Here is a 14006-nt window from a genome sequence, read left to right as displayed (position 1 = left end):
ATTAGAAAAAAAATGTAAGCAATATATTATAGGATAATCACCACGGGAAATTCACAACAGATAGTATAAAACCTCAAGTTTGGTTTTCTCCTGGATTGCATTCTTAAGCTTGGACTCAGTCTCTCTCAACTTTGTTTTTGTTTTCTCGAGATCCTTTCTCAAAATTTCCTTTTCCCTAGCCAAGGAGGAAGATGATAAACACGATATTTCCTTTTCAAGAGTTCGAATTTGAGAAAGGAGCTCAGACTTTTCCAAATCATGTTGTTCGGAAAGTTCCTGCAAGAAAACTAAGCGTGTCATAGAAGGCACATACCAAAAAAATAAAACAGAACTGAAAGTAACTTACAGATAATGCCTTGTCAGAATCTTGAACCTTTTGACTTAATTCTTGAATCTGACTGTGGTGATCCACAGATTGATTGTGCAAAAGAAGCTGCATTCAACCATCCAGACAAAAAATTCTCAAAAATGGTTAGAGTGAGAATAATCTCACAGATTTCAATGTAGACATGCACCTTCTCATTCTCAAGTTCATTGACTTTGTGCTTCATACAGTGGTTCAACCTCTCATGGTTACTAATAATAGATTTTAGTTGCATCGAGTTATCGCATGCCAAAGACTTGAAGTCCTGCATCACAATAATTACAAGAATAGAATAGTCATGCAAGGATTCAGTTGACAGATGATCTACAAATATAGCACCAGAATGAACAAATTATGTAAGGTGAAGACTTAACATATAGTTGAATAACTATTACACAAACTAAATGAAATTTTTTTGAATGGCCAAGTATTCAAGATTACTCACAGTGAAAAGGTTCAATATAGCAGAAAAACTCTGGAAAAGTTCATCCACAATCAAAGAGACGCTCTCAGCAAGATTTCTTGAGTTCTGTACTTCTGATGTTATTTCTTGCACTTCAAGTAATAGCTTGATCGTGGAGTCAAAATTGTCCTCCTAAATGATGCTTGCAAAACATTAAGTTTCATAGGCTTGGGAAAAAAATCATTTATATGATAAAAGACTACCATAATTTCTTGTAATAATATTATAATACGAGTCCAAAAGAACCATCAGCAAAATTGTAAACAAGCAAAAGATGCATACATCAATTGTCCTGACAGATTCCACAGAAGTAAGTTGTTCGCATGCAATTCTAGCCTCCTCCCGTGCATTTAAAAGCTCTTCATAAAGCTGCAAAAAAAAGGCATTCATAAGAAAACAGAAAGAACATTAAGACCAACCACTCACAGGCCCATTACAACCACAAACTGAGAAGGCTGAGATGCACATACATCTCCCTAAAAATAAAAGTGAAGCAGGCTTGTGTTTTCTTTTAGGAAGATTCACTTGCATCGAATCCATTTCAGTCAATAAAAAATAAAACTAAAAATTTAAAAATATTTAGGAAGACCAATAAACCTTTCTTAATTTGCAGTCAATAGAACAACTTCAGTCCAGTCAACCAAAACCAAGACAAGAAAACAAATTTATAACTTTCCCTGGGTATTTGGAATCTAAAGGACAAGACAGTTAATGACCTCGAATTCCTAAAATTACACCACCTACACCCCAAGTGCAAGACAGATTTATAACAAATCAAAATACAGAAAGAGGATGAAGTTTTAATACAGCATCCAATAAAATATGCAACAACATAAGGCGAGAGGAAGACATCATTGGACAAAAATGACAATAGAAAATAAGCTGTACTAAAACTCTAATTGATTACATGGAACATAACTCTAATATGTGGATGGAGTGCATTGATCAATACAACTCACATCGAGCATTTCTGTTCACAGCTCCTTTTTTAAATTAATTGACTAAGGAACCAATGAGTTATTCTGCATTCTTACACTTAAATAGCAGAGCACTCAAAGCATGAATCAATCGGCACATGATTACCTCTTCATACTTCTCCGTGGCGCATATGTTCTGCTCTGTTGCTAACTCAACAACACAATCCAAATTTTGTTGGCTTGAAGACTTCTCCACCTCTAACATGTTAATCTGCAGGATAGACAATAAACTGAAAATGACGTATAATACAAAACCAATGAGATGGAAATTTATAAAAGAACAGCAACAAAGAGATGATATAGACTGAAATTGACAAACCTTTTCTTGGAGTTGCTTAATTACAAGAATAGCCTCTGACTCCCTCAAACTTTTGGTTGCATCCCTGTGAATAGTACTTTTATCAAGATGATATGTAGAATAGGCATTACATTTCTCATGCAGACATAAATCAGCCTCGGCCAACTTTCTCGTTAAGGAATCAACTTCTATCTCACTCATAATCTTCTGCAAGTTGGAAAGGGCAACTAATCAGATACCACAGCAAGTAAATGTCTTACAGAAACATTAATAACAAGGAAGCAAGGATAATAACCTGAGTTTCAAATTTTAAAAGCAAGTCTTCATATTCTGCTTGCAGTTCTTCTAACTCACTGTTCTCCTGTCAGACAAACAATTAATAAAGTGCCAAAACTTAAACGAGAAAATGAAGAGAAAAAGACAAATAAGAAAATGAAGAGGGAGAAGATATTATACAAACCACAAGTAAACTTTTCTTCCTGAGTGGTGCTTTTTTCCGGTTAGTAACATGTAACAGAGCACGTGAATCTGGAAGAGTACAGTCTTCGACTGTGTTATTATTGCATTCTTCCTTTGGTTTGCAGGGGTTATCCATGCTGGCATCATCAACTAGCTCTTCAAAAGGAAGAAGCGGTCCCATATCACGCTCAGATCTCATCGGTTTCACAGCAGAAGCCTTTGCATGGACTATTGAATTCAACTAAAGCACCATGAAGACATGAACGTTAGATTATATCTATGACAAACTAAATTATTGCATATTTGGGAAAATCAAATATTTTAATGCCACATTTACTTTGAAAGTATATTTAAGAGTTGGCTAACAAGCCAAGTTAAAAATTAAAGAGATACCCATAGATATTTATGAAAATATAATTGAATGTATATAATTTAAATTTAAAATAAAAAAAAAAAAAAAAAAAAAACATCAGCATATGGAAATTTCTAAATGTAAGAATCACCTTTAAACAAATCTTTCTTGTTCAAATAGATCACAATGACATACAATACAACTTAGCTCATCTGGACAAAGCAATAAATGCCAACAAGCTTGAGGTCAGGTGAACATATCTTTTCCACCATTCATCTATATTTAAAGCTAGATGCTCTAGGGAAAAAATAAGTTTTCACGGAACAAGCGCCCCCCCCCCCCCCCCCCCCCTTTTCTCTAAATTAAAAGAACAAAAAACAAAAATAGAAGAATACCATCCCTTTAGAGAAACAGTTCTCATTCTTCTATACCATTATAAGCCATCATTTTTTCTCACTGCCATGCCACTGTTACAGTATTTTTTCTTTTTTTGACAAGGGTATATTAAATTAAAAAGGCACCAAAGGTGTGCCAGTGCCACCAATGTACCAAGAAACACAAACAAGAGGAAAACATCTACTTATCAAAAGTATTCAAAATTCTGTACAAACTCCAAAAATTAGTTCAAAGATGGCTCACTACCACCTGAAAACCAACTATACAATATGCTTGTAACAAATAAACACTTACTTCCCCAAGAGTCTCCCTTGAAAGATTACCAAAGCACCAGGTATCACGCCTCTTTCCCTGCAGCAAGGGAAAAAAATTCAATTTGAACACAATAGATACATAAATATAATAAATAAACATATATGTATATATATATATAGAGAGAGAGAGAGAGAGCCACACAAAAGACAAGAAGTTAGAGAAATAGTCTGGAACAGATGATATGAGGCAATTAAAACAAATGAAAGCCACTTCAGACCTATCTTCTAGCACAAGTCTTCTCTCAAAGTTATTCATTGACAATTCAGTTTATTGTATGCTTTCCAATGTTCAGGAGGCAAAAGTATACTGATTATTTCCCAAATTCCTAAAGATAAGGCTTAGTGGTGGTTCATGGAACCTATTCCAGGTTGTCATTGGATCACATATACGCAAATTCAAACTAGATGGAATTGTAACAAAATTAATAAAGAAGACTCATTAGGCGAACCACTGTTTTGGTTTCATAATTTGATCTAATCATGTTGGATTTAGGTAACCTTTGACATGTTTACGACCATAATAAATCTAAGAAAAAGCGTAATCAAAAAGTAATTTAGACAATTGACATGAATAGTTATTTACCAGGAAGCGAGAGAGAGAGTCATTGTCATAGTACCTTCTTGGGCTGATCACGATTCTCATCCCTATTTGAGTACAACACCATTGAACTCAAGTTTTCAATCTTCTTAGCTTGCTCTTGCAACCTCTTTTCGCGTTCAGCTTGGGCTTTCTTTTCCTCCTCCAGCTCCATAGCTATCCGCTCCCTCTCCAATTCAGTCTATAGAAAATAAATTATAACCTTGAGGATACACAAATCATTATTTACAAGACAATCCACAAACTTAACGATATAAACCTGCAATAAAGTATTCCGCAGATTGAGAATCTCCTCTTCGAAATGTTCTGAATGAGAGCCCTTAATCACAAGAGACAAATTAACAGTTGATATTTTAAAAAGCACCATTCCAAGATAAACCGTTCACATGAAGATATTTTCTTTTCTTTTTACAAGTAATGTCTACCTGCAATTTAGCCCTAAGCTCCTCGATTTCTTTCTTTTGACGCTTTAACAAAGCAGCATCTGTCAAAATCTGGCATAAAGGTTTTGGCCAAGTAAGAGTTCCAAGTGAACAATAAATTAACAATAAGGAAAGGATTCTACATTTCAAATGCAAGTAGGTAGAAGAAAACACTCAAAAAAAAAAAAAAAAAACCTCTAAAGATAATCACAAAAAATAATGGAAAATGATGATTATGTGCAATTTCATTTAGAGCAAAACCTCATTCACACGAGCACAGTTTGTAACACGTAATGCTCTACTTGCAAATTGGAGGCTGCTTTTAGTCTCATCAGCATGAATCTGCCATTACAAAAAGCAATAAGAAAAAAGTAGACGAAGAATATGTGAAAGAAAGTACATATCAAAACAAGTAATGAATTAGAGCAATCAAAAGTAAACACCATTGAACACAAGGAAGCTAAATCTTGCCAATATGGCCAGATATAGTTCAATTTTGACATTGGAATTGGACATAAACTAATAAATCTTACTTAGGAATACAATTCATACCATCTTATTATTCTTATTATTATTATTAAAACCAAAAAAAAAAAAAAACAAAAAAAAAAAAACAAAAAAAAAAAAAACAACAAAAACAAATATATATATATATATACTGAACACCATTGCCGATTTCAAATATATATTCTTATTATTTCTTTCTTTCTTTTTCTTTCACCTTATTTTTCATCTTTTTCAAATTCCATTCATACCATATAGCTTTGCACACCAAACCATATTTTATTCATCTCAGGGATCAACCCCGATCACAATTTTACACAAAAAAAAAAAAAAAAAAAACAACAACAACAACAACAACAAAAACACCAAAAAAAAAAAAAAAACCACATCCGCAGGCAGGATTTTTCTTCTCTACTCTGCCGCCGGTCTCTTCTTCTTGCCTCCGTCCTGGACGGCCCTTGCCGGTGTTGCCTCCGTGTTTCCCACTCCACTGGGCATGATCACTACTCCCTTCTCCTCCACTGCAGCATATGGCGGACCTCCAAATCGAAACATCACGGTGGCCTTCTGTTAGAATTTACCATAAACCTACCACCACTACCACCTTTACCATCACCTACCACCACCTACTCCTCACCTACTCCTCACCTACTACACTCACCACCTACTCCTCACCTACTACACTCACCCTCTCCTATATAATGAGCCACTCACCATTTGTAATACACAAAAATCAATACATGAATCAATAATACAATTCTTTATTTCTCTTTATACATTAAATTTCTACATGGTATCAGAGCCATAAGATTTAGGCCCGTATTTTGTTTTCTCACCGGCGGGCAGCCGGCCAGCAACCTTGCCTTCGCTGCCCGCTGGAATTTTGTACACATACCTTCACTTTCCTGCCTCTTCCAACTTTCTTACAACTGTTGTCCCATAGATGGGCTTCATATCTACCGGTCCATCTATGCCTTGTGAAGTCCTCTGTCCAAATGCATCAATGGACTTCCTATGGACAACCTGCTTCTGATCAAGCTTCTCAGACCCTCTTTTCTTCCCCTCCTTGAATGGTGTTTGGTACACCTCATGGCCTCTAAATGCATAGTAATCTGAGTATTGCTGGGCTAATAACGAAGGCCTCTCGAGCAACTGAGATGGGGCTTCATATTCCCTTGCCCATCCAGCATCCATAACCATCACTTTGTCACAGTCCATAACTGTGGGTATTCTGTGAGCTATGCTGATTATTGTAAACGACACAAAGTCCTCGCGAATGGTTTTCTGAATGACAGCATCGGTCTGGGAGTCGACAGAAGCCGTTGCTTCGTCCATAAACAGAATCTTGCTGTGTTTTAGCATGACTCTCCCCAAGCACAGAAGCTGTCTCTGTCCCACACTCCAATTGTCTCCGCCATCAACCACTGATGCATTGAGTTTTTCAGGCTTTGCAGCCACAACATCTTTTAGTGGTACTGTTTTTGTGCGAAGGGACAGAAATCATCACATTTCTCACCTTTTTTTCTTTTATTTTGTCCTCCACTTTACACCTCACATGCCTTCTCTCTGTCTAAACAATAATTTTCCACCATCTCCCTCTTTTTCTACACAATATTTTTGTACCACCGCCCACTCCATGATACCAATATCAAAAAAAAAAAAAAATTCATTCCAGTTAATTTTTCTGCATTACCACACCTACCATTCGAGTTTGCCAAACACACTTGCTTTATTCATATCGGGACTCACCCCGATCACCATTTTACATCCAAAAAAAAAAAAAAAAAAAAAAAAAAAAAAAAAAAAAAAAAAAAAAACAACAACAACAACAAACAAACCAACAAAAAACAAAACACCCACACCCCCAGTGGGATTTTTCTTCTCTACTCTACTGCGGGTCTCTTCTTCTTGCTTTTCTCTTGATTGTCCCGTGACTGCCCAGCCTCCATGCTTCCTAGACCACCAAGCAAGTTGCCTCCTCCCTGCTCCTCCACTACAGCATATGGCGGCCCTCCAAATCGGAACATAACGGTGGCCTTCCGCTTCAGCTCCTTGTTTTCTGCCTTTAGCACACTTATCTCTGCTCGCGCATCCTTATACATGCGTTGGAGCAGAGCCAGCTGGGAGTTTAACTGTTGCACCTCATTTGTCCTGCTCTGCAGCCGGTGCGACAAGTTTGTGACCGCCGTCATGGACTCCACACATGCCTTCAAAGTATACTGATTAGCCTCCACATCCGTTTGCACTGCCATTTTTTGCTCCACCGACTGCATCGGAAAGTTCAACGGAGCAAACCCAGTGGTGTTTGGTTGAGGTTCACTGGCCACCGCACCAGTTATTTCTCTTGTGGACTCGTTCAGTTCTGGAAAGAGCGTGAGCAGACCACGGGAAGAGGAGGCCATGTTCTGGGTAGCTGGACGGGAAGAAGAGGCCATGTTTTGGGTTGCTAAGTGTTTCAGCGAAGTAGCGATTTCAGTTCAGACGGATAATGTCCGAAAGGGTTGTTACAGAGTGTTTCAGATGTTACAGTTGGTTTCTGGGCTACAAAGTGTTCCAAAGTTTCTCTCTCCGAAGAGGCAGAGTTTTTTTCAGCGAAGGGTTGGTTTCAGAAGTTTCCACTGGTTAGTTATGCTTTCAAGCCTCAGCCTCCGTCTTGGTTTAATAGCCGAGGTAGCCACGCGCATCGCGCGCCTCTTGCCACCAGACGACAAAACGGGCGCGCAAGCCAAGACGCCCGACAAACTGGCACGCCTTTTCATGGCACATCTTTTGATAAAGTGGACACGCCTTTTGATGAATTGGGCACGCCTTTTGATGGCACGCCTTTTGAAAAATTGGGCACACCTTTTGAGGGTGCGACTTTTTAAGGGTCCAACAAGACTCTGTAAACTGTCTCGACATTGATTCCGGTTAGCTCCTTTATGGGTCCGACAAGACTCTGTAAATTGTCCCGACATAGATTCCGGTTAGTTTCTACAAGGGTCCGACAAGACTCTGTAAACTGTCCCGACATTGATTCCGGTTAGCTCCCATATGGATCCGACAAGACTCTGTAAACTGTCCCGACATTGATTCCGATTAGCTCCTTTATGGGTCCGACAAGACTCTGTAAACTGTCCCGACATAGATTCCGGTTAGTTTCTACAAGGGTCCGACAAGACTCCGTAAACTGTCTTCTACAACGGTCCGACATGACCCCATAAACTGTCTTCTACAACGGTCCGACATGACCCCATAAACTGTCTTCTACAACGGTCCGACATGACCCCATAAACTGTCTTCTACATCGGTCTGACACAACCACACAGTGTCTGCTACAACGGTCCGACATGACCCTGTAAACTGTCTGCTACAACGGTCCGACATGACCCCATAAACTATCTGCTACAACGGTCTGACATGACCATACAGTGTCTCCTATCCTTTTTTATTTTTATGTAATTTCTTGTTTTGTTCCTCTCTTCAAACTCAAGTTGGTTAGTTTCTATCCTCCTTGAGTTTGCGGGGGGCTGTTAGAATTTACCATAAACCTACCACCACTACCACCTTTACCATCACCTACCACCACCTACTCCTCACCTACTCCTCACCTACTACACTCACCACCTACTCCTCACCTACTACACTCACCCTCTCCTATATAATGAGACACTCACCATTTGTAATACACAAAAATCAATACATGAATCAATAATACAATTCTTTATTTCTCTTTATACATTAAATTTCTACACCTTCCGCTTCAGCTCCTTATTTTCCGCCTTTAGCACACTTATCTCTGCTCGCGCATCCTTATACATGCGCTGGAGCAGAGCCAGTTGGGCGTTTAACTGCTGCACCTCATTTGTCCTACTCTGAAGCCGGTGCGACAAGTTTGTGACCGCAGTCATGGACTCCACACATGACTTCAGTGTATACTAATTGGCTTCAATATCTGTTTGTACTGCCATTTTTTGCTCCACCGACCGCATCGGAAAGTTTAACGGAGCAAAATCAGAGGTGTTTGGTTGAGATTCACTGGCAACCGCACCGGTTACCTCTCTTGTGGACTCATTGAGGTCGGGAAAGAGAGTGAGCAGACTACGTGACGAAGAGGCCATTTTCTGGGCAACAGTTGTTACAGAGAATTTCAGAAGTTTCTCTCTCAGACAACGAAGAAATTTTTTTTTTAGCAGGTTTTCTGCCTCAACCTCAGCCTCCGCTTCGGTTTATAAAGACCATGACGAAGAGGCAGACACGCGCATCATGCGCCCCTTGACGCCAGACGACAAACCGGGCGCGCAAGCCAATGTGGTGACGCGCCTCGCCATAATGTCCGGCACATCTTTTTATGACTTGGGCTCGCCTTTTGATGGCACGCCTTTTTATGGATTGGGCACGTTTTTTGAGGGCACGTTTTTTGATGGCACGCCTTTTTATGGATTGGGCACACCTTTTGAGGGTGCGACTTTTTAAGGGTCCGACAAGACTCTGTAAACTGTCCCGACATTGATTCCGGTTAGCTCCTTCATGGGTCCGACAAGACTCTGTAAACTGTCCCGACATTGATTCCGGTTAGTTTTTACAAGGGTCCGACAAGACTCTGTAAACTGTCCCGACATTGATTCCGGTTAGTTTCTACAAGGGTCCGACAAGACTCCGTAAACTGTCACAACAACTGTCACAACCCCATAAACTGTCTGCTACAACGGTCTGACACGACCACACAGTGTCTGCTACAACGGTCCGACATGACCCCATAAACTGTCTTCTACATCGGTCCGACATGACCCCATAAACTGTCTTCTACATCGGTCTGACACGACCACACAGTGTCCTGCTACATCGGTCCGACATGACCTCGTAAACTGTCCTGCTACATCGGTCCGACATGACCCCGTAAACTGTCTTCTACATCGGTCCGACATGACCCCGTAAACTGTCTTCTACACCGGTCTAACACGACCACACTGTGTCTCCTACAACGGTCTGACACGACCATACCGTGTCTCCTATCCTGTTTTATTTATCAGTTTATTTTTCTGTTTTGTGACTCTCTCCAAACTCAAGTTGGCTAGTGCCTATCCTCCTTGAGTTTGAGGGGGGCTGTTAATGTAAATTGTGTAAATGTAAATTACCACCACCACTCACTCCACCTACCACCTCCACTACCACCCACTCCACCTACCACCTCCACTACCACCTACACCTACTCCTCACCTACTCTCAAATCCTCTCCTATATAATAGGAATCCTTATAATATACACATAACACATATCAATCAATAATATACATCAATTTATTTTACACCATAATATACATCAATTTATTTTTACAATCAGAATTCAAAACAAAAAACTAAAAACTAGAAACTGTTAAAATTTTGAAAGTACAACTAGTTACATAGGCTCATGAGAAAAAACTTTCGGGTGCAAAAAAAAACTTTATTTCCTAAAACTTTCTACAAAATAAAAAATAAAATAAAACAAAATAAAACTTCAAGAGACCCAGCAAGACTGCCCCTGAGCTTCAAGCTTTAATTGAAATTAAATGGACCCTTGGAATCAAGTTTTGTTAGAATCTTTGCTCTAAAATTGCTTTTCATCACAACACATCAAACCTTAGGAAGAAATTGAAAATAGAAGGGAACCTCAAAATGAACTCAAAATTAGCAGTTGACAAAGTCATGCAAACACTATTGACTTAAGGTATTTTGAACAATGTTCACTTGTTGAAATTGATATATTATTGATTGATGTATTGTTTGATTGATTTATATTGATATCAATTACAATGATTCATGATTCCTATATATAGAAGAGGGTGAGTGTGTAGTAGGTAAGGAGTAGGTGAAGTGGAGGTGGTAGTGGTGTAGTGGGTTAGGTTTAGTGGAGTAGGTGAGGTGGTAGTGGTGTAGTGGGTTAGGTTTAGTGGAGTAGGTTTAAGTGGGTGAAGTAGGTGGAGAGTAGGTGGATTTTAACAGCCCCCGCAAACTCAAGGGGGATAGGAACTAACCAACTTGAGTTTGGAGAGAGTAACAAAACAAGAAAATACATAAAAATAAAAGAGGATAAGTTTGTGACCGCAGTCATAGTTTCAACACAGGACTTCAATGTATACTGATTAGCTTCAATATCCGTTTGCACTGCCATTTTTTGCTCCACAGACCGCATCGGAAAGTTCAACGGAGCAAACTCCGGGGCGCTTGGTTGAGGTTCCAGTGCCACCGCACCAGTTATCTCTCTTGTTGACTCGTTGAGGTCGGGAAAAAGAGTGAGCAGACTCCGGGAAGATGAAGCCATTTTTCTGGGCTACAAAGTGTTCCACAGTTTCTCTCTCCGAAGAGGCAGAGTTTTTCAGAGAAGGGTTGGTTTCAGAGGTTTCAGAATGGTATGCCTCAGCCTCAGCCTCCGTCTTATAGCCGAGGCAGCCACGCGCATCGCGTGCCTCTTCCCACCAGCCGACAAATGGGCGCGCCAACCAAGGCACTCACGTGCCTCGCCATGATGAATCCGGCACACTTTTTGATGAATTGGGCTCGCTTTTTGATGGCACGCCTTTTGATAAAATTGGGCACGCCTTTTGTGGGTGCAACTTTTACAACGGTCCGACATGACCCTATAAACTGTCCCGACATTTGATTCCGGTTAGCTTTTCCAACGGTCTGTCATGACCCCATAAACTGTCCCGACATTTGATTCCGGTTAGCATCTCCAACGGTCCGACATGACCCCATAAACTGTCCCGACATTAATTCCGGTTAGCTCCTTTATGGGTCCGACAAGACTCTGTAAACTGTCCCGACATAGATTCCGGTTAGTTTCTACAAGGGTCCGACAAGACTCTGTAAACTGTCCCGACATAGATTCCGGTTAGTTTCTACAAGGGTCCGACAAGACTCTGTAAACTGTCCCGACATTGATTCCGGTTAGTTTCTACAAGGGTCCAGCAAGACTCCGTAAACTGTCTTCTACAACGGTCCGACATGACCCCATAAACTGTCTTCTACAACGGTCCGACATGACCCCATAAACTGTCTTCTACATCGGTCTGACACCACCATACAGTGTCCTCTACAACGTTATGACACCACCATACAGTGTCTTCACCAACGGTCTGTGGAGCAAAAAATGGCAGGGCAAACAGATATTGAAGCCAATCAATATACACTGAAGTCATGTGTGGAAACCATGACTGCGGTTACAAATTTGTTTTTTTTTGTTTTTGTGTAAAATGGTGATCGGGGTGAGCCCCGACATGAATAAAATGAGTTGGTGTGCAGGCTTCTTCGTTTTTTTTTTTTTTTTTTTTTTTTTTTTTTTTTTTTTTTTTTTTTTTTTTTTTTACCCAAATCGCCACAATATATATTTATATAAATATAAATATAAAAGTAGGATAGCTACGTATTAACAAAATAATACCTCAACTTGTTGCCTCCAAAAGCTACATTTCTCAGCTGACACCCACTTAAAATAATTCACAAACCAATTATCACCCCACGTGATAGATTTGCAGCTGGTAACTCTGCCCAAAAAAAAAAAAAAAAAAATATCGGGGCCCACTTCAACTAACACCCGTAGATGGATTCCACTAAACAAAAAAGGTATATATAAATAAATATATATACCACTCACAACCTGACCCACGTTGGATACAGCAGGCCAAGATCAACGGCTCACTCACAAACTCCATTCTGACACAGCAGTGCACTTTCTCAAAAACAAGAATAAACAAAACAAAACCATAAACCAGCCCCCCGTTTGTTTTTAAACCAGCTAAAATTTCTGAAACCAGCCCAAACGCCGAGCCACCTAGCTAACGACGGAGCAGACAAAACCAAATGGAATCGAAGGTGACTGGGAGATGGCCAGCAAATTTATAAAAAATGAACCAGATAACACTGCAGTCAGGGTTGCCACAACAGCAGACTTAGAAACAGCGCTCATCGTTGCAGTAAAGTCAAATCAGAGAAATAATTTTGTGAAGAAGCTAGTTGAGGAGCATATGTCACAAGAGGATCTAGCTCTCGGTGACAGCAGAAAAAAAAAAAAAAAAAGACAGCACTTCACAGGGCTGCCGGAGCTGGAAACATGGAGGCGGCGAAACTGTTAGTGAAAAACAACCAGAACCTGCCAAATGTCGAGACATATGACAAGATAACACTGGCGCAATGGTAGCTTTTCTACTCTCAAAAAAAAAAATGGGAAAAGGCCAGAAGATTGGCTTTGGTTTGAAACTACGCTGGCTCACGGCGAAGCACACTGATGGGAAGGTATGTATAGAAAATAAGCGGAATAGGTTGAGGTCCGGCGGACGGCTAAGGTGAGGTTGCCGTCCGCCGGTGAAGCGAAAAATATTAGGTTCTAAACCTGCTCTGATACCATGTTGAAATTGATATATTATTGATTGATGTATTGTTTGATTGATTTATATTGATATCAATTACAATGATTCATGATTCCTATATATAGAAGAGGGTGAGTGTGTAGTAGGTAAGGAGTAGGTGAAGTGGAGGTGGTAGTGGTGTAGTGGGTTAGGTTTAGTGGAGTAGGTGAGGTGGTAGTGGTGTAGTGGGTTAGGTTTAGTGGAGTAGGTTTAAGTGGGTGAAGTAGGTGGAGAGTAGGTGGATTTTAACATCACTTTTTCAGGTAACTTTGACAAATATTTTCATGTAAGCATCGGTACACTGAATTTACTAAGTTTTACTTGAGCAAGCATGATATTGCATATGGTACACTGAATATGTTACCTGAGCAAGTGTAATATTGCATATGATGGCAGTATTTGCATTTCCCCCTAGTGCAGGTTGCAAAATACGTGTGAGTTTGCTGTCTCGATAAGGAACATGACCCCTGCAACAGATATTGATTGATGTACAT

The 14006-nt window shown here is 39.8% G+C and overlaps 1 protein-coding gene across 5 annotated transcripts in view; it reads right to left on the bottom strand.

Moving 5' to 3' along the window:
* LOC114314215 (kinesin-like protein KIN-7O) overlaps positions 1 to 14006 on the bottom strand; it is a 29931-nt gene that overhangs the window by 4906 nt on the left and 11019 nt on the right. For all 5 annotated transcript variants that reach the window (XM_082890930.1, XM_082890931.1, XM_082890932.1 and 2 more), the window contains 15 exons: positions 13877 to 13979; positions 4905 to 4985; positions 4647 to 4715; positions 4481 to 4540; positions 4241 to 4402; positions 3604 to 3660; positions 2563 to 2802; positions 2398 to 2463; positions 2124 to 2309; positions 1911 to 2015; positions 1110 to 1196; positions 810 to 959; positions 516 to 629; positions 347 to 433; positions 73 to 276 (listed from right to left, as the gene is read on the bottom strand). In XM_082890930.1, coding sequence (XP_082747056.1) covers positions 73 to 276; positions 347 to 433; positions 516 to 629; positions 810 to 959; positions 1110 to 1196; positions 1911 to 2015; positions 2124 to 2309; positions 2398 to 2463; positions 2563 to 2802; positions 3604 to 3660; positions 4241 to 4402; positions 4481 to 4540; positions 4647 to 4715; positions 4905 to 4985; positions 13877 to 13979 — 1771 coding nt within the window. The remainder of the gene's footprint in view (positions 1 to 72; positions 277 to 346; positions 434 to 515; positions 630 to 809; positions 960 to 1109; positions 1197 to 1910; positions 2016 to 2123; positions 2310 to 2397; positions 2464 to 2562; positions 2803 to 3603; positions 3661 to 4240; positions 4403 to 4480; positions 4541 to 4646; positions 4716 to 4904; positions 4986 to 13876; positions 13980 to 14006) is intronic.

The sequence above is a fragment of the Camellia sinensis genome, chromosome 10, assembly GCF_055761805.1.
Source record: "Camellia sinensis isolate YWXY chromosome 10, ASM5576180v1, whole genome shotgun sequence".
NCBI classification, from domain to species: Eukaryota; Viridiplantae; Streptophyta; class Magnoliopsida; order Ericales; family Theaceae; genus Camellia; species Camellia sinensis.
This window is presented reverse-complemented; position numbering and strand designations above follow the sequence as displayed.